At 33.2% G+C, this 26,083-nt stretch overlaps 1 protein-coding gene across 19 annotated transcripts in view; it reads right to left on the reverse strand.

The window, feature by feature from the left end:
- Window positions 1-26,083, reverse strand: part of MYCBP2 (MYC binding protein 2) — a 192,961-nt gene that overhangs the window by 86,354 nt on the left and 80,524 nt on the right. For 18 of the 19 annotated variants that reach the window (XM_068676574.1, XM_068676632.1, XM_068676670.1 and 15 more), the window contains 19 exons: window positions 25,842-25,959; window positions 22,405-22,609; window positions 21,885-22,038; window positions 19,305-19,477; window positions 18,084-18,209; window positions 17,846-17,973; window positions 15,960-16,051; window positions 14,916-15,050; window positions 14,746-14,829; window positions 13,151-13,247; window positions 11,005-11,197; window positions 10,069-10,343; window positions 9,056-9,277; window positions 7,208-7,399; window positions 5,937-6,143; window positions 5,650-5,781; window positions 5,165-5,343; window positions 2,094-2,236; window positions 1,164-1,264 (listed from right to left, as the gene is read on the reverse strand). In XM_068676574.1, the coding sequence (XP_068532675.1) occupies window positions 1,164-1,264; window positions 2,094-2,236; window positions 5,165-5,343; window positions 5,650-5,781; window positions 5,937-6,143; window positions 7,208-7,399; window positions 9,056-9,277; window positions 10,069-10,343; window positions 11,005-11,197; window positions 13,151-13,247; window positions 14,746-14,829; window positions 14,916-15,050; window positions 15,960-16,051; window positions 17,846-17,973; window positions 18,084-18,209; window positions 19,305-19,477; window positions 21,885-22,038; window positions 22,405-22,609; window positions 25,842-25,959 (2,956 nt within the window). The remainder of the gene's footprint in view (window positions 1-1,163; window positions 1,265-2,093; window positions 2,237-5,164; window positions 5,344-5,649; window positions 5,782-5,936; window positions 6,144-7,207; window positions 7,400-9,055; window positions 9,278-10,068; window positions 10,344-11,004; window positions 11,198-13,150; window positions 13,248-14,745; window positions 14,830-14,915; window positions 15,051-15,959; window positions 16,052-17,845; window positions 17,974-18,083; window positions 18,210-19,304; window positions 19,478-21,884; window positions 22,039-22,404; window positions 22,610-25,841; window positions 25,960-26,083) is intronic. The other variant, XM_068676615.1, reaches the window with a different exon arrangement.

A 26,083-nucleotide genomic window follows, 5' to 3' on the forward strand; every position in this document is an offset into this window, starting at 1 on the left:
CTTGCATTTCTCTATAAGGGTTATTATGGATATTCTTACAATATTGCTAGCACAGTTCATTTAGTCACATTTTCCAATCCTACATCTACAAGGCTTGCAGAAAAAGCATCACCACATTAATCTCAAATACTCCTCTTAGATACTTACCAAACATGAAACAAGAATCTGTTTGCAGCTGTGAGATATCTACATTAAAACACTCACAGAAAACTTCCTAACCCTAGAAAACCATAACATTAATGAACAATAACTGTAAGTTGAGAGAAAACAAATACTGTACTGAAGTCATACACCAGCTGTACTTTGTTTTCTAAGAATATTGTTATTTTTCCAATATTGAATATTCTTAATGCATGCATTAATAAACTGTGCATTGTTCTCTGTAATTTTTATGAGATTTTCAAAAGAGAAGAACACTTCTGAAACAAAACACTTGTTGGAAACTTCAGTTCATCATAGTGACAAAGTAACTACAAATTCAAACTATTTTTAAAGAAACAAATCTGTTTGATTTTAAGTGATCAGTCCTCTTTTCTTCCCCTTTATAGAGAAGTTAGAAGGGATCTTACAGGTCATGAAAACGCAATAAAAGATAATAGTGTGTACTAAGTAAGGACTGGCAACATTTGCAAATATAATGACTGTTTTCAAGATTTTCAGACACGTGAAAACATGTTTTGCCAATTAAAAGGTTATTTTTGCTGATAGTTGACATCCTCCCAACTGTAAACTTGATAGAAATAATCTTCATTTAATTAATAGCTACTACTGATTTCATGTTCATTGTAAAACCTGAATTTATATAACATATAAGAAATCCTATCCCACCAATATTCATTAATAAATAATAATTCCAGATCCTTTTAACTTTTTGACTTTTCCTACTATTAAAGCTGATCTTCTTTCTCTCTGCTTACATAAGGTTGTGTTTTTTTCCATAATTACTTCAATGTAAGTTTTAAAAAAAAGTTCATAATAGTTCAAGTATAACATGTTTTTAAAATTTCTTGCCTCTTGGAAATTTCATGACCAGTCAAGTGGTCAAACATAAGCTGCTAATTCATGAAATTATAAAAAATCACCATGTTCAGTTTTTTCAGAGTAAACTTTTTCCTTATATAACATTCTTAATTTTCTTCAGTAACTTCTGTTGAGGATCATACCTTGGGAATCGCTGCTGCAACTGGTCCTATGTAGGCTATTATGAGGGGTAGCAGCATTGAGAACAGACTGGAAGAGCTCAGTAGTTCTGGAATGTCTTCAGCTAAACAAAGATAATTAGAACATAAGTATCATAATATTCTTTATAACAAATAGATCACCGTTCAAAATACATCTTATTTTTCTGGTTTGCATCTTATGAGTTAAAATTCCAGTTTCTACACTAGTTTTTACTTTAAGCTACTTGGCATTATAATTCAAAAACAAATTATTAGTGTGCGAAGTTTACCTGAAATAAGTATGACACTAGATACAGCTCTACGTTAAAAATTTTCCTTGTTTTACAGCATAGTTTCATCAATTCTTCATCAGTTTGTAAAATGGTCTTCATATTTTCTATGCTATAAAATCTAGTATCTAATCTCAAAATCAATTTCTACAGCATTATCCAATATTATGGCCTCCTCTTTTTTTCTAGAATGGCTGAATATGGTAGCTTAAAACATTCAGTTTTAAGACTAATGTCTGAATTTCTGAAAAAACAGGTATCTAAGTGCTTACAGATGCATTACATACACCATTTTTCCTCCTACTACATGAAACATGCAATAAAATTTGGTACCAACAGCATATCTTTTTATACTACAGCATATCTTTTGGGAATACAGAATCTTACTAGCTTTAATATGATGTCTGCTAAACTGATGAGCAAACTTATATGAGGTATCTGCCTATGATTAAGAGCACCTTAATCATTTAGAAAGTTACTCAGTTTGATTTACTACAGCTATGACAGGTATGAAAAATATTTTCTGAAGACATAAGAGAAATATTACAAATGTTATATCACTGATTTTCTACTCTTACCTCCTCTTAGCAAGGAAAGAAGTTCTGAAAAGTCAATTTTGGAAGTCAATTTTCAAAAGTCTTACCATCTACAGCAAGAGCTCTGTGCAACAGGTCTTTGGCTGCCCGCACAACAGCGCTCACAACGGAAAGAGCCCTGCTACAGTTTTTGTCTTCTTCATTAGCTTTGTTCAAAAGCTGTGATTGCAGATCTCCATCATACTCACTCCTGGATGTAGATTAAGTTAAAGTAAGTTAATAAAATAAAAAATTAACTTAGACATGTCTCACTTGTTTTTGGCACAGAATAATTAAAACAGTTAATTTATGATAAAACAATAAAGAAAACAAACAAATCCAACCACAGAGGATATTTTGGAGGCGATGCGTCAGTGTTTGCTGTTTGTTATTATTTTATTTTTATTTGCCAGGAAATATGAAAAGCATATTTCTGAAATGCTTGTTTTCACTGGATGCCTTCCAAATCTTAGAATTTATTAATTGTTATGCTTTTCCAAGAGAGAGAACCTATCTTGATAAAAACAGAACAATACTAAAGGCTTCACAGAAACCACTGAAACTCCTTCTATTGATATTCTCTAGTATCACAACTGTGAAAAAGATTCACCTTCCCTATTCTAAGGATTAATTATTTTTGAAATACCATGTTAGGCTTTAACCTTAACAAATAGTTTTCTCTTTGAAATATACTGTTTACGTCAAATTAGATTCTCCTAATCAATATATGGACATTATGCACAAAACTATTCCACTAAATTATATAAAAGATGTTTTGATTGTTATTTTCACAGCAGTTCAACGATAAGCATAAACTAACTCAAGCCTTCTATATGGTAATAATTTAGCAATGGCATAGACAACTGAAATCACTCAGTCAACAGGTAAAGCAAATTTCAAATTCTTTTGTATTTCTTATGTTTTGAACTTAGGAAAAAAAAAATCTACAATATTAAGATTCCAGAACTAGCAGCTCAGAATGCTCAATGACTTGACTTTACATAGAATAAAGTGCAACCAAATGAAATGTACAGCAAGAACACTTATATTTCTCTATCACTTAAATCAACCACTCTTACAAAAAGTTTTTTTGTCACTGAATCCTAAAATTGTATTTTTGTTGTCAGCCTCAAGCCATATTAACTGACACTGAATGCAATTTTACATTTTCAATGAATCCTTACAATGTGTTTTTGTCCTAATCAGAAACATGTTAATACACTTCTTTTGGTATGGCCTTTCTTGTCATTCACATAAGCAACAACTATTTGAATGTGAGCATCCTTCAAACTAAACAGAGTGTGAACTTTACAAGCTCTGCTCTGTAATATTTGACTGAACATTTATTCTTTTACTGGATACAAATCAACACCTCAAGTCATTATGTACTAAACTGTGAATCCTTAAACCAAGGATTATGCCAAGTCCATAACTATAGATGTCCATCAGATAACATTTTGTTTTTTGTTGTCCAAGGACACTTCAGAAGACACTGTCATTAGAGGCAGCAATTTGCAGGTTTTCCCAAACAAAACTTAATTTATTCCGCAGAGCACTTCTCAGTTATGCTATTAGGTAGGGTCCTTCAAAAGTGTCCTAGAATTCCATCACAGTTGAAACAACAACAAAAAAAAGATGTTTCTCAACTTAAGACAGCACTTTGGTATTTTTATTTTTTATATTTTTCCCCATATGTTAGCTTATTATTAAGTTAGAACACCATGAAGCTTCAATTTAGCTTTTGTGTACTTTGCCATTTTGAAATCAAGGAAACTCATACTCTTTTGCTCCTAAGAGGAGAAATAAAAGTTTTGGGAATAAAAGTGTTTTCCTTGTGTTCTCATTTTCATATACGATTTTGATACTCTGATAAAATCAGCAATTCCAATGTTGAGGGGATTCCCTAAACATAGATAACCATGATTCCAAGAGACTAAATCAATGAAAGCGTAATGGTATGTACCATTGTAATTTCATTCTTCATTATTACTTATTTCATTCTTCGCTATTACTTATTACTTGTTTACATGAACTTACTGTTATTACTGACAAGTTGGATCTCAGTAACCCAACTCAAAGTAACCCAATCTCATTTCAAAACAGTTTAGAAGAACTACTTGTATCTTGAACTATGCTATTACTACAATTTTGCTAGCAACTTCATTTATTCATATTTTAGTTCCTTTAAATTTTTCTGAGGAGCAACAGATTCCTAGAACTGTTAGTCCAAAATATGTCATTACCTGTTACATTCCTTATTTTATCCTCTTCATCTTTTATTAGTTATGTGCACCTACCGCATAACTAGGAATCAAAGTAAATTATTATTCTTTGTTATTTTACTTCTTGGATCTACTTACTGATGATCAACAATTTACCACAGAAACTGAGATTTCAGTAAAGGGTATGACATTTTTTTGCTGTACAGACATTGGTAGTAATTCATATATTGAGACACTACTACATTTTGAAAATCACGTTTTCTTTACTATCAATGTAAGCGCCTCAAAACTGAAAGCAATACTTTCCACTAAAGCATTGGCTTAAGTGAATTCATCCCAAAAGGCTAACATAAAGCTTCTCTGAAGAACAGTCAGATGTTTCAGTTGATTTTATTTGCATTTTTTCTTTTTATACCTTTGAATTTTACAGTAAGATAGGACACTTCCTATAATAAACAGACCTCGCTTATCTACATTATACAATCCTTTCCAGCAATAAAGGAAGGAACTGAATGAAATCAGAGAGAGGAACATTCCAGTCAACAGTCTCTCAAAAATTTCTGAGGTTATAAAAAAAGCCAGACTGTAGTAGTGCATCTTATCAGTCCCCCATATTATAGCTTTAAAAGAAGTAGACAATGGACCTTGCAAGAGAGGTGAACTAACAAAGTATTTGCCAATTCAAAAATAAGAGAATCTAATACAAGACTGTACAACTGGTGCTCCAAAAGCTGTATTTACTAAATACCCTAAGAATGAAACTACACTGAGAGAACACAATACTGCTGCTAAAGAACCTTTCCACAAGCACACTTCAGATGTTACTTATTTCTGTTACTTCTCTAAAAAGGTGTGTTATAATAGCACATATAATTTAATTAACTTTTCTTAGAAATAGATCATGACAACACACAAACCTGTAATAAAGAATCTGTGGAATCTGTCCGCGTGTTTGGTTTGTGCCGTTACTGCTCAGACTACATGTACTAAAGGTAAATGTTACACCATCTGGACACTGAACTGTGGTCATTCCTCCATCTCCATTGGCAGTCCGGCTTCCATAATTCCTCAAACGAATTGCATATTTCACATTTTCCTTAAAAAGGAGAGGCAAAAGCAGTATGCAGTATAAAACAAGTATTAAAGTTAGGCTTCATGGTATAATGAAAGCTATTTCAATTATAATCTGTTTATGCTATTATAAAAGTAAAGTTTTAATTTCTTTTTTACTTCCTGGATTTGCACTTTTCAGTTACAAGGTGACAATTTACAAAGCAAACATGTCAAAATCAACTGTAGATGTGTGAACAAAAAACTGTTTACATTGAATGCTCTAGATTTTGTTTTTTACAAGTCATATTAAACTTGTACAAGTCATACGATGTGTACTTCTTTGATTTACCTTCAGTGGTACAACTTTGTCAAGTCTGATTTCAGCTATGTCACTGGGAGAATCATCCGTGGTGTAAGTTCCTTTAACCAATTCTAAAGATGTCCATCTATGAGAATGAGTTGAATCTCCAGTATGATCACTCTGAATCAAAGAACAATGACATTTTAATACATTTATTATGTAAATACATAGCACATTTGTGCAAATATGCCAGTTATTTTCTCTTGTAGAAATTGTTAAACACAGCATTACAAACAAAACAAAACTGAAAAAGTTTTTTCAAATGCAGTACTTACATCATCGACTAATACTTCCAGTTCATACTCGTGAATTCCCCCTCCACCGTAAACAGAAAAGCCTACTACAACTACACCAGCCTTGTCCACAGAGAAACATATTGCATCAGGAGATCCATTCCCAGTATTCCAGCTTCTTCCCTGGCTTGTTTTAGTGAATCTGTTTGGAGTGGATTTCACAGAATGAAGAGAGTTCAGCCCATCAACCTGTAGAAAATTAAATACAAGCATGAAAAGTTAGCTGTTTAACATAAGGCAACTTTAATAAGGTAAAGTAGATGCCACTACTGGCTTCTTTTCAGTGCCAGATAAAAAGAAAAAAACCAAAACATTTCTGGTAATATTTATGAGTTAGGTAAGAATTATTAGGAATCTTATTTATTTTATTTTCAGGCATTTAAATATATATTTTTGTAGGATGAATTATCAGAAAAGATAACTTGGTATGCCTCAAGAAGAGCTGCATATTTCTGCGTTAGTGTATGGTCAATACCAAGAGAGAAAAGATACGTATCTTATATAATAATAATAAGGTCTTTAATCAATCTTATTGAAAGTGTACTTTCTGTGAAAAAATTTGCTGATAGTACACAGTGATGAGCATTTAATAAAATCAAATAAATTCCTATCATTTAACAATATGATAGATTCATACATGTGAAACTCTGGATTTTAAGAAGTTAGACTCAGTACCATTCTCAGTTTTCTAATACAAACCAGATAAACTTGAAAAAGTCTAATGTCTTTTATATGTATCTATAAATTTAATATGTGTATTATACAATACTGAATATAAGGTGGAAGCTATACAATGTATAACCAAAACACATTATAAATTCTGATCCATAACCAAAAACAGATAGGATTAGAACACATGGAAGACCCATGATACCATCAGAGGCACAGAGATGCTCAGGGATGTGTCACTGCCTCCAATGAACACCAAATGAATACATTTCATGTGTATGTAGGCATGATTTCATGGTGCTTTCATGTGTAGGCATACATGAAAAAAAACGCTTAAAAACATTGTCACTTTGGAAAAACGTACAGTGTTCTTCAGCCATGATGAAGTAGCTAATTATCAACAGTATTTACCTAATACAATGAACTTTTTAAAAAAACTTAGACATCTGAAAGCTGCTGAGAGCAATTCCAACATCTGTAAAAGATCTACACACCTAGATTAACTGATGTCACAGAATGTATTACATTCATAATGCACCTGTCCTAAAAGACTTCTTCTAGGAATGGTCTTATGGAAGCTTTACCTCAGATCCTAATGCTGATGCTGTAAGTTCGCTCACTATACTAGCAAGCAACCCACAGGTATTAGAAACTAGATGTGAAGAAAAAAGTTCATTTTCTCGTCTAAGACTATTCCGGACCGGTAAAACAACAATGACCAACATCTTTTCCAGCACTTCCCGAAAGCTTGTCATCCCTGAAACATTTTCTTCGCTCTGCATAAAGAAGAGACAAATAGCAAATAACATTGTTCATTCTTTAAATAAAAATAAAAAAAAGTTTTCCAAGATTTCCACATATTATAAACATCAATAAATAATGAATCAGTGACTTATTAATAATAAGAAATGTCTAGGCAGATAAAAAAAAATAAAATAAAAATCAAAGCAATCATAACATGTATTCCTTTGTCAAGAACCTGGTTAATATTGCGTATTGGTATTCTTCTCAAGATGGAGCTTTTTTTATATCCCTCCATGACATAAGCATGCTATAGATTACTTAGTTTCTTAGTTTTTAAGAACACAACACATTACAGCACATAAATGGCTACCTATTGAGCTCTTCACATCATTGTCTTTCCCTCCGCCTAAAAGGAAACTCAGAAGCTTTTTGGCTTTGATGTTAGTAAAGAGAATGTTCTGTCCAAAAGGATAAGATGAAGTCAGTGATGGGAAGCTTATAAAAAAGTTTTTCTTTACTGAATGAAGAATGTTAAACAAATCTACTGCCTACCTACTGCGTCTACTACCTAAGTGACATCCACTGTTTTTCAAAATAGTTATACCTACTGAAAGTCATTCCCAGTAATTAAAAATAGAATCAGCTACACTGATTGGAATCAAAGGCTTGTCTTTTTCACCATTCTGTCTTACAAGAATATTCAATAGTGAAGAGCCCGGAAAGACAATCATGTCAAGCAAACCAGTACAGATAGCTGAAGAAACACTTTCAATCTTTAGGTGTTAAGAAACACTTGTATCCAAGATGGAAATATTATCTTTGCATTTAACAGGTTTTGGTGAATTTTTTTCTTCATCAACTTACACAGATGTTTTTTACATCCATGAAAACTTTTATCATAGAAATGGTCTGCAGAAAGATGTTCCACAGCTTAGCTGCATGTTTAAGGAAGAACAGCTACTTTTTGAACTTACCTTCTGCTAAAGTCTCTGGTTACTCCAAAATTTTGGTATTGAAAGACTCAATGACTATCATTTATTTACCCTTCATGCATCATTCACAATTTCATAAGACCTTACCCTTCTCGTCTTTTAAAGTGAAGAAAACTATTTAGTAGTCCTAGATCTTTATCATCTTTACCTTTTTCATTCCTGTAAATCTTTTATGAAATTCTGAAATTTCTGAAAAATACAGCATTTGACAGTTCAACAACCTGGTCTAGAACTATATGAACTGGACTTCCCTTGTCCACCTTTACTCCTTTAAAAACTGTTTACTCCTTTAAAAACTTCAGTTTGAAACATGAATTTTTTACTGAAGATGTGCTGACTGTTCCTCAAAGCACTGGACCTACCCACAAGTTCTTTCTTGTGATCCTGTGCAAAAGCTGAGAAACTTGCAGAGAACACTATGCAACACAAGACAACTCTAAACTATATTTCTACCATTTTAATATTCCAGAATAAACATCTTTTCTCAAACATTTTTCCTCAAACAGGCAAGAACTGGAGTAATTCAGACCAAAATATAAAAAATTGATAAAATAATAAATTTTTGAAACAAATCTTTTAGAAAGAAAGCACTTAAGTAATTCAGCTACAACCTTATAAAACTAAAATTTTAATTTACGTAACTTTTATTTGTTGCAAAGTCAAACAGGTTTTTAAATTTTTAGAACATATCCTAACCTGACTAAGTTTTTCCATATGTGCAACCAAAAGAGGAAAACGATGGGCCAGAGCAGAGTCATTCTCAGTGCTGACTTGTTTTACCATTGATCGAAGCAATGCCTCTCCATCATAAGCAATTGGAAAAATAGAGGTCAGTTTCACTGAAGTGTGGCAGAGGGCAGACATAACAGCAGCAAGAAGCCGGCTACTGGAGGTTTTGAAATTTGCTTCTTGGATGTCCTAAAAACATAAAACGGAATAAATAGAAATGCACTGTTACATTCAAAGTCAATGAGGAAGAACAACTTTTGAAAGGAAATTTCCGGTTTTATAGTAATTATAGAAATAGCTTAAATAAACAATTTCATGTAGTTTTAGATTTGCTGTGAATTTTACATTATCTTCTCTCCTGAGCTTTGATTCAGATCTTTCAAACTGGAATAATTAAAATTTGTTTTATGACATATGTTTTAAAACAATAAACCCATTAAATTACTTTTGAAATCATGATACTCCCTTGAAGTCTTCTTATAATTAAAATTTAATTAGAATAATATGCTAATGAACTGTTTCCTCCTTGGATTTTAATATACTACATGAATTTTCAAGCAAAGAAACAAATTGTTTATATCTCATTTAATGCAAGTGAGCAACTTAGATGCGGGATGCTCATTCAGAATAAGCAAGACGCTTAGGAAAAACTTGCTGATTATAAGATAATATTGCCAGCTTCTCATCTACTTTGCTGGATCACAGCATTGTTGCAACATTTAGTAATGAGAAATTACTTGTTTATTAGTGACGAATTATTAGTATCAAAAATTCCACACATATATTCACATATAAAGCATAGACTACACACTGAAAAAGCAGTGTGCAGCAGTTTTTTTGACCACAGCAGAATTTGAATTGCAAACCATGATACAAAAAAAGCAATACACAAAAGCAATAAAGAATTTTAAAACTGCTTTGCTTCCTAGAGCACAAGAGCAAGCTACATGGTAATGTTCACTTGTGAAACTTTCATGTACCTGATCCAAACAATTGAGCAAGTCACAAAGACATGCCCACTGGAGAGCTGGTGTTGGATAAAAAGAATGAAAGCAAGCTGTGAATGTATTATGGCATTCCTGAAGAACAGCTTCTAAAAGGCTCAGGGGCTGACTGAGATATCCTTGCGGATCATTGTCCAACTTGACCATGCAATGATCAACTCCTTCAGATAGGATTTTTCTCAGCAAGGTCCTCGTTTTTCCAATGCAATCTGCTAGCTTGCTGGTTTCTTCTACAACCGCCTTAGCCGTAGCTAGGTTACAAAAAAGAAGAGCATTCACGTTCAGTAAATTAAACATTTTCATATAAAATGCACATTATACATGCAAATAAAACAACTAGAAGTTAGCAACATTGATTAATGTGTATTTAGAAATGTTAATTTCACAAAGCAAAATAGCGAAGGGTGTGTTAAGCTACATCAAAGAAACCTGCACATCAAAAACTTCCAATTTTCCAGTCTTTCATAATACATGCTGAATTTTAATATAAGTATTGTTAAACTACAGGCATGAAAAACATTTACTGTCTTTCAAATTTAAATTGTGCTCACTACCAAAGCACGTACTATGCACAGAAATGGGAGAAATGAAGACTAAATGGATTAAAATAACTCAACTGTCAAGCAAAACAAAAATTAAAATATACATGAGTTTCAGTGTAAACATGTGGTATTGAACATTTAGTTATACGGTTAGCTGCAAATATCCCATTTCTGACCCATCTCAATATCCCATTTCAATATCCCATTTCTATTGGAGCAATTAAGTCTCTTAATTGCTCCAATAAAAATATCTGTAGAAGCAATTTCATCTTACAGCTCACTCTACAATAATAGATCAATCTTGTCAATGTCCTGTCCTGTATATTATTATTTGCCGATAAATATGAAACAAGTGAATTAAGGAAAATACCTGATATTGGATATATTTCACAGGTGTAGACCCTCAGCAACCTCAGACAGCAAGTACCCACAAAACGCAATCTTTCTAAATCCAGAAGAGTAGCAGTATATTGGAAGCCTTTAAGTCCACGAAGTTCTTCGACTCCTAGCACCAGTGTTGTCCAGCTCCAGTGAAGAATGCTCAATAAAGACTCAAAGCATTCCTATTTCAGTATATGAAGTGTAAAGGAAGACAGATTTTGTGTAAAAAACAAAACAAAAAAATGAACTTTCAGCAACAGAATAAGATGAAACACAAACATCTATATCAGTATTTAATCTGAAAACATACTTATACCTACATGAATCTACCATACAAGACAGAAAACCTATTTATTTGAGAATACACAAACTGAGAAGGTAGGGAATAATTTCACTGTATTACTGTCCTAAAAGCAATTTATAATACATTATAATAATGGGCATGTGGAAGTCTCTCAGTTATTTAAGAACTAACAGCTGTTTGTATTCATTTGTAATACAGATTTTTCAGTAAATTTTACTTGTTTAATCTGCATTGAATAGTGTGATACTTACTTTTAACAGAATACATTTTTGCCATAATGGTAATGTATCAGGGCTGGTCTTGCCTTGCTTTTAAGCAGTTATGATCTGTAAGATCATGGGAACTATATCACATTTACAGTATTTGGAAATTTCAACAGAAGCACTTGGTAATCCATGAGGAACCTGAGGGTTTACAAAGTTTTGTTTATCCAAAAATTCGTTTCTACTGTTATGAAATGTGTTAGTTTCATACAGCTGTACCTCAGAAGGTTCCCTACAAGTATTTGGTATTGATTACCTACAAGGTGCAGGTATACCTTCAAGCTGCAACAAACACGCTGACTGTTCAGTTATGTATGCAATGTCCACAATGCCTGATTCTCTAGAATGATAAAACTCATATGCCAATTCATATCTGTGGTGAGGGATAATAGCAACAAAATAATGAAGAAAGAAGATACAATGTGAAGGATTAAAAGCCACAGTAGTCCCTAGTTTAATGAGAAAATTTTAAAGTAAACATATTTAGAGTAGCTATTAATACATTCTAATAATATGATTACTAAAAACACAAATCATGTCGAATTTCTAGAATTAATCTGAAAACTGGAAGATCATTCTGATCATTAGAGAATACTGAAAAAATACAGAATATATAAATGAGAAAAAAAAACTGGTTAAGAAAACCTGACTGAACATGTCTGTATGTAGTCAATAATTTCTATGTAACTGTTAGTTAAGAATACTGACAGTACACATAATGCAGCATAAAATATATTTTATGGGGTGAAACTGAAAAAAGGATGAAACTGAACAACAAATAATCATTCCTTCTAACAGATAAGTAAGGGACTGTACTATGAAAACACAAAGATGGAATCGGCCTTACTCTGCATCATAATACATCATTTCAATGGAGTGTATTACGCCTCAAAATTTGACTAGCTTTCTGCTAGTCCTGCTGTATGTGAAGAACTGCACACTATCTTCTAGCAATAGTTGCAGGGCATTGTACCTATTAATATTCCTTACCTCATCTTATCAGAGTTTAATTAAATGCTGATACTCAGTGCATACTGGAAAGCATCCAAGAGGAAAATGAATCTTACCAATGACTAATTGGCAATGTAAAAGCCACAGAGAAGAGAATACAGTTAAGCTCCTTCAAAACTAAACTAAACTAAACTAAACTAATATCTGCCAATATTAATTTCTTTGCAGTAAGGGCTTTTACATTGAATGCAATCAGTAAGTAAAAACTCAAAACAAAACAAAACAAAACAAAGCCAATCAGAAAGAAAACTAAGAAATTCATACATGAAAAGTAAACTAAGCCTTATAAACAAAAATATTTCCAGGCTTGCATCATAAGGTTAGCTTAGCCTTAAATTTGAAGTCTGCAAACTTCAGAAAACAAATAAATAATAAAAACAATTGAACAAAATCAAAATACAGAAGTTCTATATAACAGTGTAACTTCTGCTTGATACAGCAGGTTTAAAAAAAAAAACAAACCACTAATGATTACCACACATACATCTTTCGGTTTTGTAAGTATGAACGTATGAATGAACATGCACAAAACAGAAAGGATTCCAGATAATACTCACCACTGACACAGTTCTGGCAAAAGACCTCTTTAAAATATGCACAGGTTCACTGGTTTGCTGTTTTCCTTTGGAGGCACTACCATCACTTGTTGGCAGCCTGGAAGAACAATTTAAGATTTAAGAACTGACCTAAATTCTGCACCTAGCTTTCCTGTTTCTATTGTTGAAGAACGACAGACAAAGAAAGGTTTAACAGAGTTATCCATAAATGCTCAATTTCAGCATAACTTCCTCCAGTTCCTAACCCTTCTAGACCAGCAATTAAATAACTTGAATTCTGTTCAACTAGTAATATTGTGACAACTGAATAAATTTGAGATCTATGTGAAATTTATACAAGCATTTACTGTATTTCTTCAAATAAAAATTTTAGGACTAGAAATGTTACTTCTCAAAGAATACTGGGTTTTGGTATGTGTAGGCCACGTCGTCATTTTTACTTTGTGATATCTCATGCATATCAAGCACTCAGAATTAAAACCAAAAGTTTTTGTCTTTGAGTATTCACAGAGATAAAATCAGTCCACACCTCCTGAAGGCAGATATAAGTTCAAGTATACTTCAATTTCACTCATATTGCAATGAAAAAAGACAAAACTTTATGTATCTATATGGAAGCAAAAGAAGAGGAGACCAAAGGGATACTAACATCTTGAAGAACTCTGGTTCCTAATAAAAAAAGTATTTTTATTTCCTGGGGATATAACATCCCTGAGTCTATTCTTAACTCTGAAGTGTATAGGATGTTGTTTGGAATTAAAGTATCTGAAGGTGGGTCCCAAAGTCCCACACAATAAAAGCACAACCAATATAGGCAGCATGTGTTAATGCAGCACCTTTCCTCATGTGCTACTTGTGGCTCTTCAGCCACATCCTTCCTCAGAGGGCCCTAAGTTTGCTTGTCTTTGGTTATAGCTATATCTCCACAGAAATTAACCAAACGATTAATAAATTGTACCAGGACTTTATGCGCATCAGTCAAAACATTCCTCTGGATAGAGAGGCATTTATGGACACAGAGTTTACCTGGAAAAGTCAGCTGCTCTGACAACGGACCATAAAAAGGACATTTTGAAAAAGGACATAGCAAAGGACCTGATGTATACATATGGTTCAATTAACATATATATATATTTATACATGTATCAGGTTTTGTATATATCTGAGGAAATCTGAAAGATACATAATACAGTGAAAGAGTTCTTGCTTTTTAAAACCACTTGCATAACATTTATCATGGGGACAATAAAATTAGGGTAGGTAATTGTAAAGCACAACTCATTTTAGCTTTTTTCATTACCGTAATGCAATGTGAAAATCTGTTTAATACTATACTACTCAAAAAGTGAAGCATACTAAATGGAATACTTCCCAACTAGAAGTGAAACGTTGGATGAAGTCACAAAGCTCTATAGAACTATGATTTTATGATTAAAGTCATTTTTTAAAAAATGGAAGTCTCACAGAATCACAGAATGTTTGAAGTTGGAAGATCCCCCATGGAGATCACCTGGTCCAACCCCCCCAACCAAGCACTGTCACCTAGCTTAAAAACTGTGTCATTAAATTGTTCTAAATAGAGGTCAAAATATTACCTGTAGAGTAACTGTGGGATCTGCCCTGCATTAACATCTGTACCGTTATTTGATTTCTTGGAACTTTTAAACTGAAAGACAACACTGAAAGAGAAAACAACAACAAAAGCAATTATTCAAGTAATATTAGATCTCTTCTTATGCATTAAAAAATACAGAAAAAAAAATACCCATCATCCGTAGTAATAGAGGCCTGTCCATGAGATCCACAATCACTGCTAGGTCCTGACACTCTTGCCCAGGCAACATACCACCAGCCAGCTTGTAGGAGTACAGGTTCGTCAAACATCATTGCATACTTCTCTCTGGATGAAATAAATTCAAAAAAAATATATAACTGAATTAGTTTATATATTGATCTTTAACAAATTATACCGTTTATAAAAGAAAATGCAAAATTAATGGGAATTAATTTATTAATCTCAAGTATCTATTTACATTTGACATTTAAAAATAATTTGTTGAAAAACACTAGTGTGGAGGAATGGTTAAGTGAAGTAGGTCATGTGAATGTTGAGCAACTTGGAGGTAGCGAGCTAAAAAAGTATCGAACGCAGCTCATATGAGTCTGGCAGCTGGCGGGAAACCAATCAAGGGACAAAGGCATTGTGTCAGTGTGTGGATGGGAAAGTACCTAAGGCGGGATAACGGTTGAGGGAATGAGGAGCTAGCTGATAAGCTAGGGAAAGTTGCACTAACCAATAGTGAGCTTAGCTTTTGCAATATGTATGAGCTAATTATATTGAATCATATAAAAAACGGCTGAGCTATCCAATAAATCGAAGTTCACTGATCACTCATATTGAGCATCTGTGTCTTCCTTCCATCGACAACACACTAGTAAATTTCACTTTTTCTTTGTTTTAAATTCAGAAGGACCTGCAAATGCTTACATGTAGCATGGTCTTGCATTTTGAAACAATCAGATACGAAATGCAAACAATGGAGATAAAGTTAATTTAAAATGTACACCAAGCTAATTACATTTAATACATATTACTACAACTAATGTAAGTGGGTAAATTTTTTAGTAAATTACAAGAGTTTATGCACAGATTCTTAGGAGTTACTCACGAACATTTAAGAAACCAGTATTATACACATGGGTCTTAATACTTAAGATTTAAAAGAATTAGTCATGGATTATTTCAATGGTAAATTCTTTCATCTTTCAAAGCATCCTTTCAATATGAGTAGTAAGGGAAATATCTTACCTAGCAGCACAATCATATGCTAAGACATCTGTTTCAGCAAGAAGGTCACCATCAGTCTCATGGTCTCCCCCATCTGGACCCAATTCAAACAACTGGTAGAATAAGAAAAAAGGTAAAAGTATGTCTCAGCTGTTACAAACTTCATGCCACCACTTTTTCCTGTCTTGTATTCCAGAAACTGTTCAATATTATTCTTTCCCCTTCCCAAAAATAACTGCTTGTCAATGTTACTGATAGGCAAATTCTCACCTGGAAGTCAGGATTTTGTAATGTCATGAACTATTAAAAAACAGCAATTGACACTGATCTACCAGCCTTATGCCCAAATATATTCTGATCTTAAGTGGAGAAACTCTGTAAATCTTGCAGACAAGACAAATACAGAGCATCTAAAAAAGGCAAAGTTTGGCAGAATATGAAGGTTTTCTATCTGGAGATATACTCAGCTTATCTGGAAAGGGACAGCTTGACTGTCAGTAATATCATAAACAGTTCTTGACTAGGACAAAGGATGTCTTTTCAAAAGAACTTGGGCTTCTTAATCAGTCAAAAATCACTTCTTCAATTTGATCAGGTCGAGAGAGGCCCAAAATACATACCTATGACTTATGTTGTAACACCCTATTTAGTATGTAGTTTATCTGTGATAGGATTGGCAAATCTTATTTTGGTCATAAACTAATCTTAGACAACCATTAACAAATGGTCATAAGCTAATCTTAGACAACCAGAAACAAATTGAACAAATAATACAAGAATGCTTTGTCGGGGTTACAATCTTTAGTACTAAACCATAGTAATGCTTTTCGGGTTAACTTTCTCTGATTTCCTTAATCATTTGTAATTCTAAGTGACTGTATTAAACTAGAATAAATTACAACTATTTATTTCAGCTCTCCAGTTGTCTTACACAAATGTAAATGCTAACCACATACCATCAATTTCCCTAAAATAAACCATAATAATTAGTAGCCCTATTCATCTGAAAACAGAAAAAGAAACTCAATTACCCATTAAATGATAGACATATGACAACAGTAACATATTTCTTATATAAAGATCAAACAGAAATCTCCTACAGCTATTTTCTTTCCTTTTTAATGTTTTTCAGGGAGTTTTTGAAATCCCTATTAAATGGAAGAACAGAAGGTATTTATCAGAAATGATTGCTCTTGTAATCACACTGTGTTTACTTGAGCTCTTTTTTCCAATTCAAAACCAATTTATTTAATTATTTACATCAGTACACATGCTCCAGTCCTAATCATCTTTATGCTCAGCACAAAGCAAACACAAGTTGTATGCTTGGTGCTATTTCAATTCATTTTCAATTGAAGAATCCCGGCTGAAAAGCCATCCAGAGGTCAGTCTGGGAAAGAAATGACAGCAACTGTGGGAAGCAACGGTTCAGCTGCTACTAAAGGAATTCCAGCTACTGATAAGTATTCTTTTCCTGTTTTTGAAAGGCAGTTCCTCATGTATCCCAACACATGATGTGTTTCAAACTTGAAGCCCACAATACAAAATTTCTGCAAATGTTCTGAGCTTCATGAAAATGAACACAGAACTATTCTACTCACTGCTGTATCAGATCCAGGCACCTGTAAGATGGCATAGCATTTAGTGAGCTTAAGAACAGTCTAAGAACAGTCTAATTCTTGACCATTAAGAATAGTAATTCTCAGTTCTCAACCTCATCTACCCTACCTGTGTAAGGTTCATTACTTCTCACTAAGAAGCCTGGTGCCAGTTCTATTACTAATGCTTTTAATATACAGGAAACCACTCATTCATCAAGAAATAAAATTAATCATGTTTGCAGGTGGCATTTCTAACGTTCTAAATTTGAGACATAAAATTATTTAAAACAAAACCAAACAACTTACCTTTATTTTTGCAGTATATTCACCCCTACCTCCAAAAAGACCAAGACCACCTAACAAAATATCTGTATCAGCACAGAAACGGATAGCTTCTACTGAGTGGGCTGAATAACCCCAGCCACCTCCATGACCTAAAGAGAAAAAAAAAATCACAATAATAAAAAAATACAGTTAATCTACCCTAGTCTTTTATGCCACAAGCTTGATTAATTTATGCTATAAAATTTTACTGTGTACATACTTTCAAATCTGTTAACAACACTATAGTCTTCTTTAGAATAAACTTTCATTACTGCTTGAGTCTCTTCTTCTGTATTTGCTACACCCATTTTTAAGTCCTGCATAGCAGCCAAAGTATCAAGACAACCTAAAAGAAAGCAAAACCAAGAAACACTTAACATTTCTTACAGCTAATTATGATCAGTGAAATGGAAATGAATCCTAGTTAAGAAGATCAGAGCAACCTAGCTGCTTTGTCCCTAAACCACATGTAGTCTACTATTTTAATTTTGATTAGGTTATGGGTCACTGCTATAAAATCTAAAGGTTTCCTGTTGAATATTGAAGTCACTTAATTGATTCAATTTACAGAATAACCAAGAAACATGATTTAATCTAATGGTAAATAAATAGCCAGCAACACCCTCATTGTTTGTTGGTTTTACTTTTACTTCCCATATTACCACAAAAAAAGAGCTGAAGTAACAAATGAACAATGGGCAGATTTGAGAGCCCTCATAGAAAGCTTTATGCTTTATATTATGCTTCCTATACATGGTTACCTAAGATACCTTATTCTGACTTGAACACAAAAAATACTGTTCAAGTTAAAATTTATCCTGTCTCTAACACACAGGGCAATGAACACATTACAATCTCTGAGCAAGTAACCTAAAATTATTTCCAAAGCTGTGCTTTGAAGCACTGGACATGTTGGTTACGGCCAATTTATACATGAATACTACGGGATTATTTTTCATTTTGGTGGGCTTTTTAGATTAAAAAAGGAAATCATATTACTCTTAATGGCTGACTATACAAAGCTGCAAAAAGTAATTCTAGTTACATATACTGAATTAATTTCAAAATTGCACATTTAAGGATGCTTTTTCTGTTTTGTTTTTTTTTTTTGGAGACTGCAAGTTAACTTGAGTATTGACTGCAGACTGTCCAAAAAGTTTATCTAGGAAGCTCTCTTACTGTATTCTGCTTACCTCTGCAGGTTCCATCAGAACTCTAAAATCATCTAGCATCATTAAGATGGCAGAAGAAAATTATTTTGATTAAAATAAATGAATGTCAGCCAGATCATAAGTGTTAAGAACAATGGTGAAAAATTAAAAGATTTTAACTTAAAAAAAAAAAAAAGAAGTCAGAAAGCTGTTACACTACAGTTCATTTATACATTAAGTCATGTGTCTATTTCACCTAAGCTTCTGACTTATCAACTATAAATGTGTACCTAGAATGTGCAAAGCTGCATGAGATCTGGTGGTTAGAGCTTTGGAACCTGTTGGTAGAGCAAGTTCTGGACTCAAAATACTACACCGGGATTGCATGTCTGGAGCTGAGGGAAGTCTGGAATCGGCAACTACTGCATTGTAACTCCACAGTTCCCTAGCATTTGGTCGAAACCTAGAGCAAGACAAAACAGAGTAAAAAAAAAAACCCTTTCACCTACTTAAAAAAAATACAAAAAACTAACTGATAATTAAGTAAGCTTTTTAATGTAAAATGTAGATATTCCAGTACAAACTCTTAAAAGTGCACATCATTACACCAAATGCATATAATCTTTACTGGCTTAACACTAGGCAAATGGAGAGACAACATTCTTATTGTACTTCAAGTCAAACGATCTATTATGGATTTGCATATTGTAGAAAATGTTAGGCACTTTTCAAACCTAATAAATATTAAAATGGTATCATCTATCAAGAAGCATGAATTAGGTAGCAAAGTACTAGACATAATGGCAGATGTGCTCAAGAATGATAAAGATGACAAGTGAACGTAAAAAAGCTACTCACCTTTAAACAAGTTTAAAAAGATCTTGAGAAATCCACATATTTTGTTTGGGCTTTTAGAATGTATAAGATCCCATTGTGAGTTTTTAAAGGATCATAGAAAATGGCAGCATGAACAACGGAATAGAAAGACTTTCTATACTATAGATCAACATGCACAAAAAGAAAATGAAGTTTTTGATATAACTATGTAAAAGGAAGAAACAGTTAAAAGACACAGGCCTATGGGAGTGTTCTAAATAAGAAGAAAATAAATTTTCACTTGGTACACTGTACTAAAAATCCAAAAAAAGGGACTAAGATGGTATAAGTAACTGAGAAGGAAAGTTTTAAATAAAGATATTACAGGACAATGTATCTATTCAGGATTTCAACAATTTAGCACTGTCTAAATTTATGTACATGCATATATGTATATAAAGATACATGAAATGATTTAACCACTTGAATTTAACCACACTACTAACTAAAAAATTTCACAAAACTGTGAAAAATATCTTTAAAATTAAAAAGTTTGTACAAAGAAACTGCCCCTTTCATTTAAATAGGCATGAATAAAACTATCCTTGAATTATAATTAATATACCACATATTTCACTACCAACTAGCATATTTATTAACATCTCTTCTTTAGACTGCTTTAATATTTTCTATTAAACAAGTATGGAATGTAACAGAAATAAATCTGCAAACAGAGACTTCAAGAATCCATTCTTCATAGTTATGTCCTGAAGTTCTAGATTTAGATCTAGTTCTAGATCTAGTCTCCAAATTTTTGAAAGGCAATAGCACAACACCGCAACCGACATTTACCCATAATATCACCTTTAAGTTACTTTCTTATAATGTGAAACTTGAGTTTGAAATTTGTCAAGCTGAATAACCATTATTATTTTACATCAAGTTGAGTGTCTTCACCTGCCTTTTTCCACTCTGAAACTTTCTGCTTTCTTATGGCCAGGAATAACTCACAGATCGGGTCTTTCAGTGTTTTTTAGTCATGCTGATAATACCACAACCAAAAGTTTGAAAGGGTCTGGGTGCTACTTTTCCTTATTTCAAATCTCATCATAATTTAAGTAAGAACTTAATCTGGAGATTGAAAACTTAAACTGGAGAATGAAACTCCAACAACACTGGGGATGTGCACAATGCAGGACTACAGCTACCCAGGGAATTTTAAAGATCATAAAGTAATATGCCTAGCAAACATGCATGCTTCAATGATAAATGCCTACTAAGTTCTGAAGTCTCAATTTTGGATGAAGGCATCCAAAGTAGCCTGGACACAATGATCTTTTGAAGATATGCTCCTATGTGATAGTATCTTTTCCAGATGAATGCTGACTAGCTGGTTCCCTGCTTTATTCTAACTTTAAGCGATTATTGTGTTTCAAGAAAGTCTTCAAAAATAAGTGTAATCACCCACCACTTGCACACAGATATCAGTTCAACTCTCTGTCCCAAATACTGTCTAATAGAGCTATAAAATAACTCTTTAGAGAAGCATTTGATGTTATGTTTTGGAACAAAGGTTTATGATCTATACCTGGTAAACAACTCCACTGAATGCAACACTCAAAGACAACTGTAACCTGAATGCCTGTACTATCTGTGTAAATATCTTTAGTTTAACCTCAAAATATCAGAGGTGAAAAGAATACCATTGTTCTATTCCTTCTCCTATTCAAGTCTTAATCACTAATGCTTGAGAGAGAAAAACAAAGATGAAAGACACGATGTTGTAGAAACTGGAATGTCAAGAAAATTCAAGTAGTCAGTACAATGTTAAACAGATGAAGGAAATCTAGGGAAGAATAAAAAAGAAAATAAGCAGAATACACTGGGATTCCCCAAACATCATGAGGTTGGAATGAGAATGGTAAGATGCGTAGAAGACTCAGAACTGTTTTTTTTTGTTTACTCAGGAAATTAGCATAATCAAATCTCCAGCCTCCCAAAATAATTATAAAGGATTTTATACTATGACTTGAGGAGCTATAATCCACACTTGCCTCCAAATAACATCATAGACAGGATCCAGACACACACCAGAACCTTGAAGGTCTTCCTGCTCAGAATCATTGAATGTTTTGCAACTGCCATCTACTTTGTTTATCAGAAGACATTTAAAAGGAGGAGGTTCTGATATTGAGGCTGGTACCAAACCTATATCAAGGGGGAGAGAAATAAAATAAAAAAAAAAAAAACAAAAAAGACTTCGCTCATTACATGGCATATTCTATACATGAAGCATTAATGTAGTAATGAAGAACAGATACCGATACAGCAAATAATAAACCATAGTAAGATTGCAAAAAATGTGAAGTGCAAAAAAGCTTAGATTTAACAATCTTATTTTGAATAAAATTACATTTCTAAGGGAGCCGTGCTCAGTATAACTACAACATTAAAATATTTTAATTTGCTCTATTCACTTTTTCAATTTGTTGCTCCTTTATTGTTTGCATGCATGAATCTGATTCTTCTCCAATAACTTTGTAAGCATTTAAAATAGTCTAGAAGATTTCTTGCCTATTATATGCCTGCTTGCAAATATCTCTGATGTAGCAAGCACATGAGAATTAATGAGAGCTTCATCGATCCGGAGGAAAGTCTGGTCTCCACTTGCTCCAATCCATGTTGCTTTGCGTCCGTATTTAGAGCCTATATTAGGCATCGGTGCTGGTTTTGCATTCCAGTAGGGCATGTCCAGAATTGGTCTACCAAGCTGACCTTTCTATAGAGAGAATATAAAATTGGGAATTAACACCAAGTCTCAGAGATAAGCAGGTTACTTACACAGTTAAAGCATAAAAAATAAGTAATCTGGAAGAGAGAGCTTACCACAAAATTACCTTCAGAAAATAACGACTACTTTAAGTGAAGCACTAGACGTTTATATAAAGCAAGCTTTTGAGAAATACTCTCCCCTCCTTATTCAGTTATTTTATTTTATTTTATTTATGGAACTCAAACACTCCATTACGGAGAACATTCATTTCCACCTTCAGAATCAAATATAACAGCATTTATTCTATTTAAATACTCAGTATTTGAATAACTTCAGTGCTAAACAAGGAATTAATTGATAGGAACTTATTCAGACAGCCTAAATTAAACTCAGTTCTGAACTTCTATGGACTTTTAGTTTGACGGAACAAATAATTCTTAACAGTTCCTTGAAATTGATTAGCACATCAAATTTGAGCTAAAATGAGTATGAAGTGCCTAAGCAAGCACCCCTGAATATGCTCATTAACATCCTGACATGAAGATCTAGGGTTTCATTTCCAATCTACAGCGAGCTAACTGAAAGATGGACCTAAGCGCCTAAGTATCTAGAATCACAGAATCACAGAATGGTTCGGGTTGGAAGGGACCTTAAAGCTCATCTAGTTCCAACCCCCTGCCAAGGGCAGGGACACCTCCTACCACACCAGGTTGCTCAACGCCCCATCCAGCCTGGCCTTGAACACCTCCAGGGATGGGGCATCCACAGCTTCTCTGGGCAACCTGTTCACACAACCCTCTGAGTGAAGAGTTTCTTCCTTATATCTAACCTAAATCTACTTTTTTTTTAGTTTAAAATCTAGTAAGACCTGATGCAATAAACCTGCTTAAACTCCATCTGCTTCACTCGGGAAAAAAAAATTAATTCAGTACCAATGAAGTTAAGGTAATTTATAATTTAAAATGCTAGAAGAGAAGAATATGCATGTATAGCAAATGCATTCTGCCCAGCAGGTTACTTCTCTCTCTCTATATAACACTAAATATTAACTACAGGTGAGACTGAACAGGAACACGGTCAGACTAAGCTTCATTGATAAAGTTCATAAAGCCAAGAATTAAAAAAAAAGGTGTGGGGGGAAAAAAATGCCTAAAATTGCAGATTTGTGGGAAACTCCATAGAACAGAGAATTACAATTCCAATCCCTGCTTCAGTTTCAGAGATAGCTTATTCACATCTAATTGGGAAGTCACATCATAAAATCCAAATCCAGAACTGAGAATATGGACTGGAGTTTTGAGATCTCCATTCTACAAATAGGAAGACAAACAAATATGGCGCTCCAAGTACTGCAATACCTCCCTGCAGAAACAAAATTTGCACGTTTTCTAACACCATGTAGTTTCCCTCACCAATCAATAGTTTCTTTAATTAAAAACATCAAGATTGCTAAAAGAAAAGTTCGAAATTGACAACCTCTGAAAATAAAATTACTTTTACACTCCTGAGTTTACAAAACCTGAAGAGTAAGTACACGCAATACTGTAAGACCATTTCTCAAGCATATTTAATATTTTTTGACATACCATCATCCTTTCATTATATTCTATATTGAAGCAAAACCTTCGCTTTTGTTTGGGAGAGACAAATGAGGAAGAGACTGATGAGGATAATCTAATTTAGAAGTTTGGTCCAGTCTTTAAAGTTTACATTTGAACTAATTTTGAATGAAGGGAATTCACTATTCACATATGCACAATCAGAAACTTGTTAAAGTTGAACCAAAAAAGAAAAACAATAAAGTTATACTGCATGTATGCAATGTATACTGCATAATGCAAATATATAACGAATATACATGCACTGACACAAACTACTTGTATTCTTTTTCCTGCTTATTTACATGTTATATGAATACAATGTTAACTAGTAGGTTAATTTTCAGTGAAGTTTTTCTATTAAAAAAGATGTATTGATACTAATGTGCATCCCTCTGGGTAGGTGAACTTGTACAGCCCACTTTTTTTTAACTATAAGAGAATACTTCAAACTGTAAACAACTGTGAAGTTGTTTGTTTAGTGAACACACTTACAAATAATATGCTTGCTCTTGGGCTTGCCTGACTTTATAAAACTCTCAGTGAACTTACAGTCTGATAGTATTAAGACTAGATAAGAGTAAAGACATAGAACAGGTGGTCTAAATATGGCCTCAAAGCCTTTTTTGTTTCTGAGTGATTTATTATTATTTATTATTTATTTATTTTAAGAAAAAGACTCAATTAACAGACAGGTTTTAAAATTCTATTTCTCAGAGTGAATTTGGATTTTCAGGAGCTGAGTTTCACAGAAAGTCAACAAAGTTTAAGCCTTTATATACTCAAGTCACTTTTGACAAAGACTAAAGGTCTAACTCGAAGTGTGAAAAACAACGATTATTAACTAATATAAGAGTCATCTGGGCAAAGTTTTAATTAAAAATGAAATTTTCAATTCTAAAATTTCAATCTTCACCTTTTTCGCATTTTCTGTAAAAAGATACAGACTCCAAAAGGTGATGTATCTGTTGTGTTTGGCAATACATTGTTTTTAAAACACATAAAAACAATTCTACACTCTAGTTTTTGTTAAAAGAACACTCTGGGGAAAATGCTAACAACAAATTACCCTGGAAAAACTGTAGTGAGGGAGCATTTCAAGGACAAGGCGAAATAAAGACCTGAAGTCAGGATGCAGGGGGATTAAATGATGTTGAAGCGCTTATTCAGTGAAAATATAAATTGATCCCAATGGACATGGGGGAGTACATGCCAGGTGGATATGAAAGAAAAGTACCACAGTTATGCTGTGTTGTACTGATCAATAATTTCTCCTAAATTGTAAATACAACCTCTGCAATTCATTGCCATTTCTATGGAAGAAAAGGTGACCCTGTTACTTTTCCAACTCATGCAGGTAATAGAATATCCAATAGATACTTACTTGCAATGGAGTTTGTAACAATAAAGAGTTTGAGAAAACTGTTCTACCTCAAAACTGCCAAGAATCTCTGGTACCATGCTTTTATAAACACAATATTAGAGGCCCCATTTTTAAACATGAGACACAGACATAAAAGACATGCAGAATCCGTGAGTTGTTCTATGCTTGCAAGTATAATTAAACAATTTTGAAAGGCCTTTGAGCAATTCATTGATTACCAGTTTATTCCCATAAGTAAACGTTATTATTTCCTTACTGAGAAACTTCCAAATGTGAAAACCTGGCCATCCGTTAAGAGAATAGCTGTATGGTTGCTTCCAGCAGTAACTTGTGTACTAGGACCTGGTAATGCTTGCACCAAAGTAGGACATCCCCTATATCAAAAATAAATTAATTTTGTATCATTACATGTTTATGCAACATATAACGTATATACTAGTATTACTACGATTTCACTAACTGAAATACATTCATTATGTTCAGATACTATATGGAACA

The sequence above is a fragment of the Anas acuta genome, chromosome 1 (genome assembly GCF_963932015.1).
Source record: "Anas acuta chromosome 1, bAnaAcu1.1, whole genome shotgun sequence".
Taxonomy (NCBI): domain Eukaryota; kingdom Metazoa; phylum Chordata; class Aves; order Anseriformes; family Anatidae; genus Anas; species Anas acuta.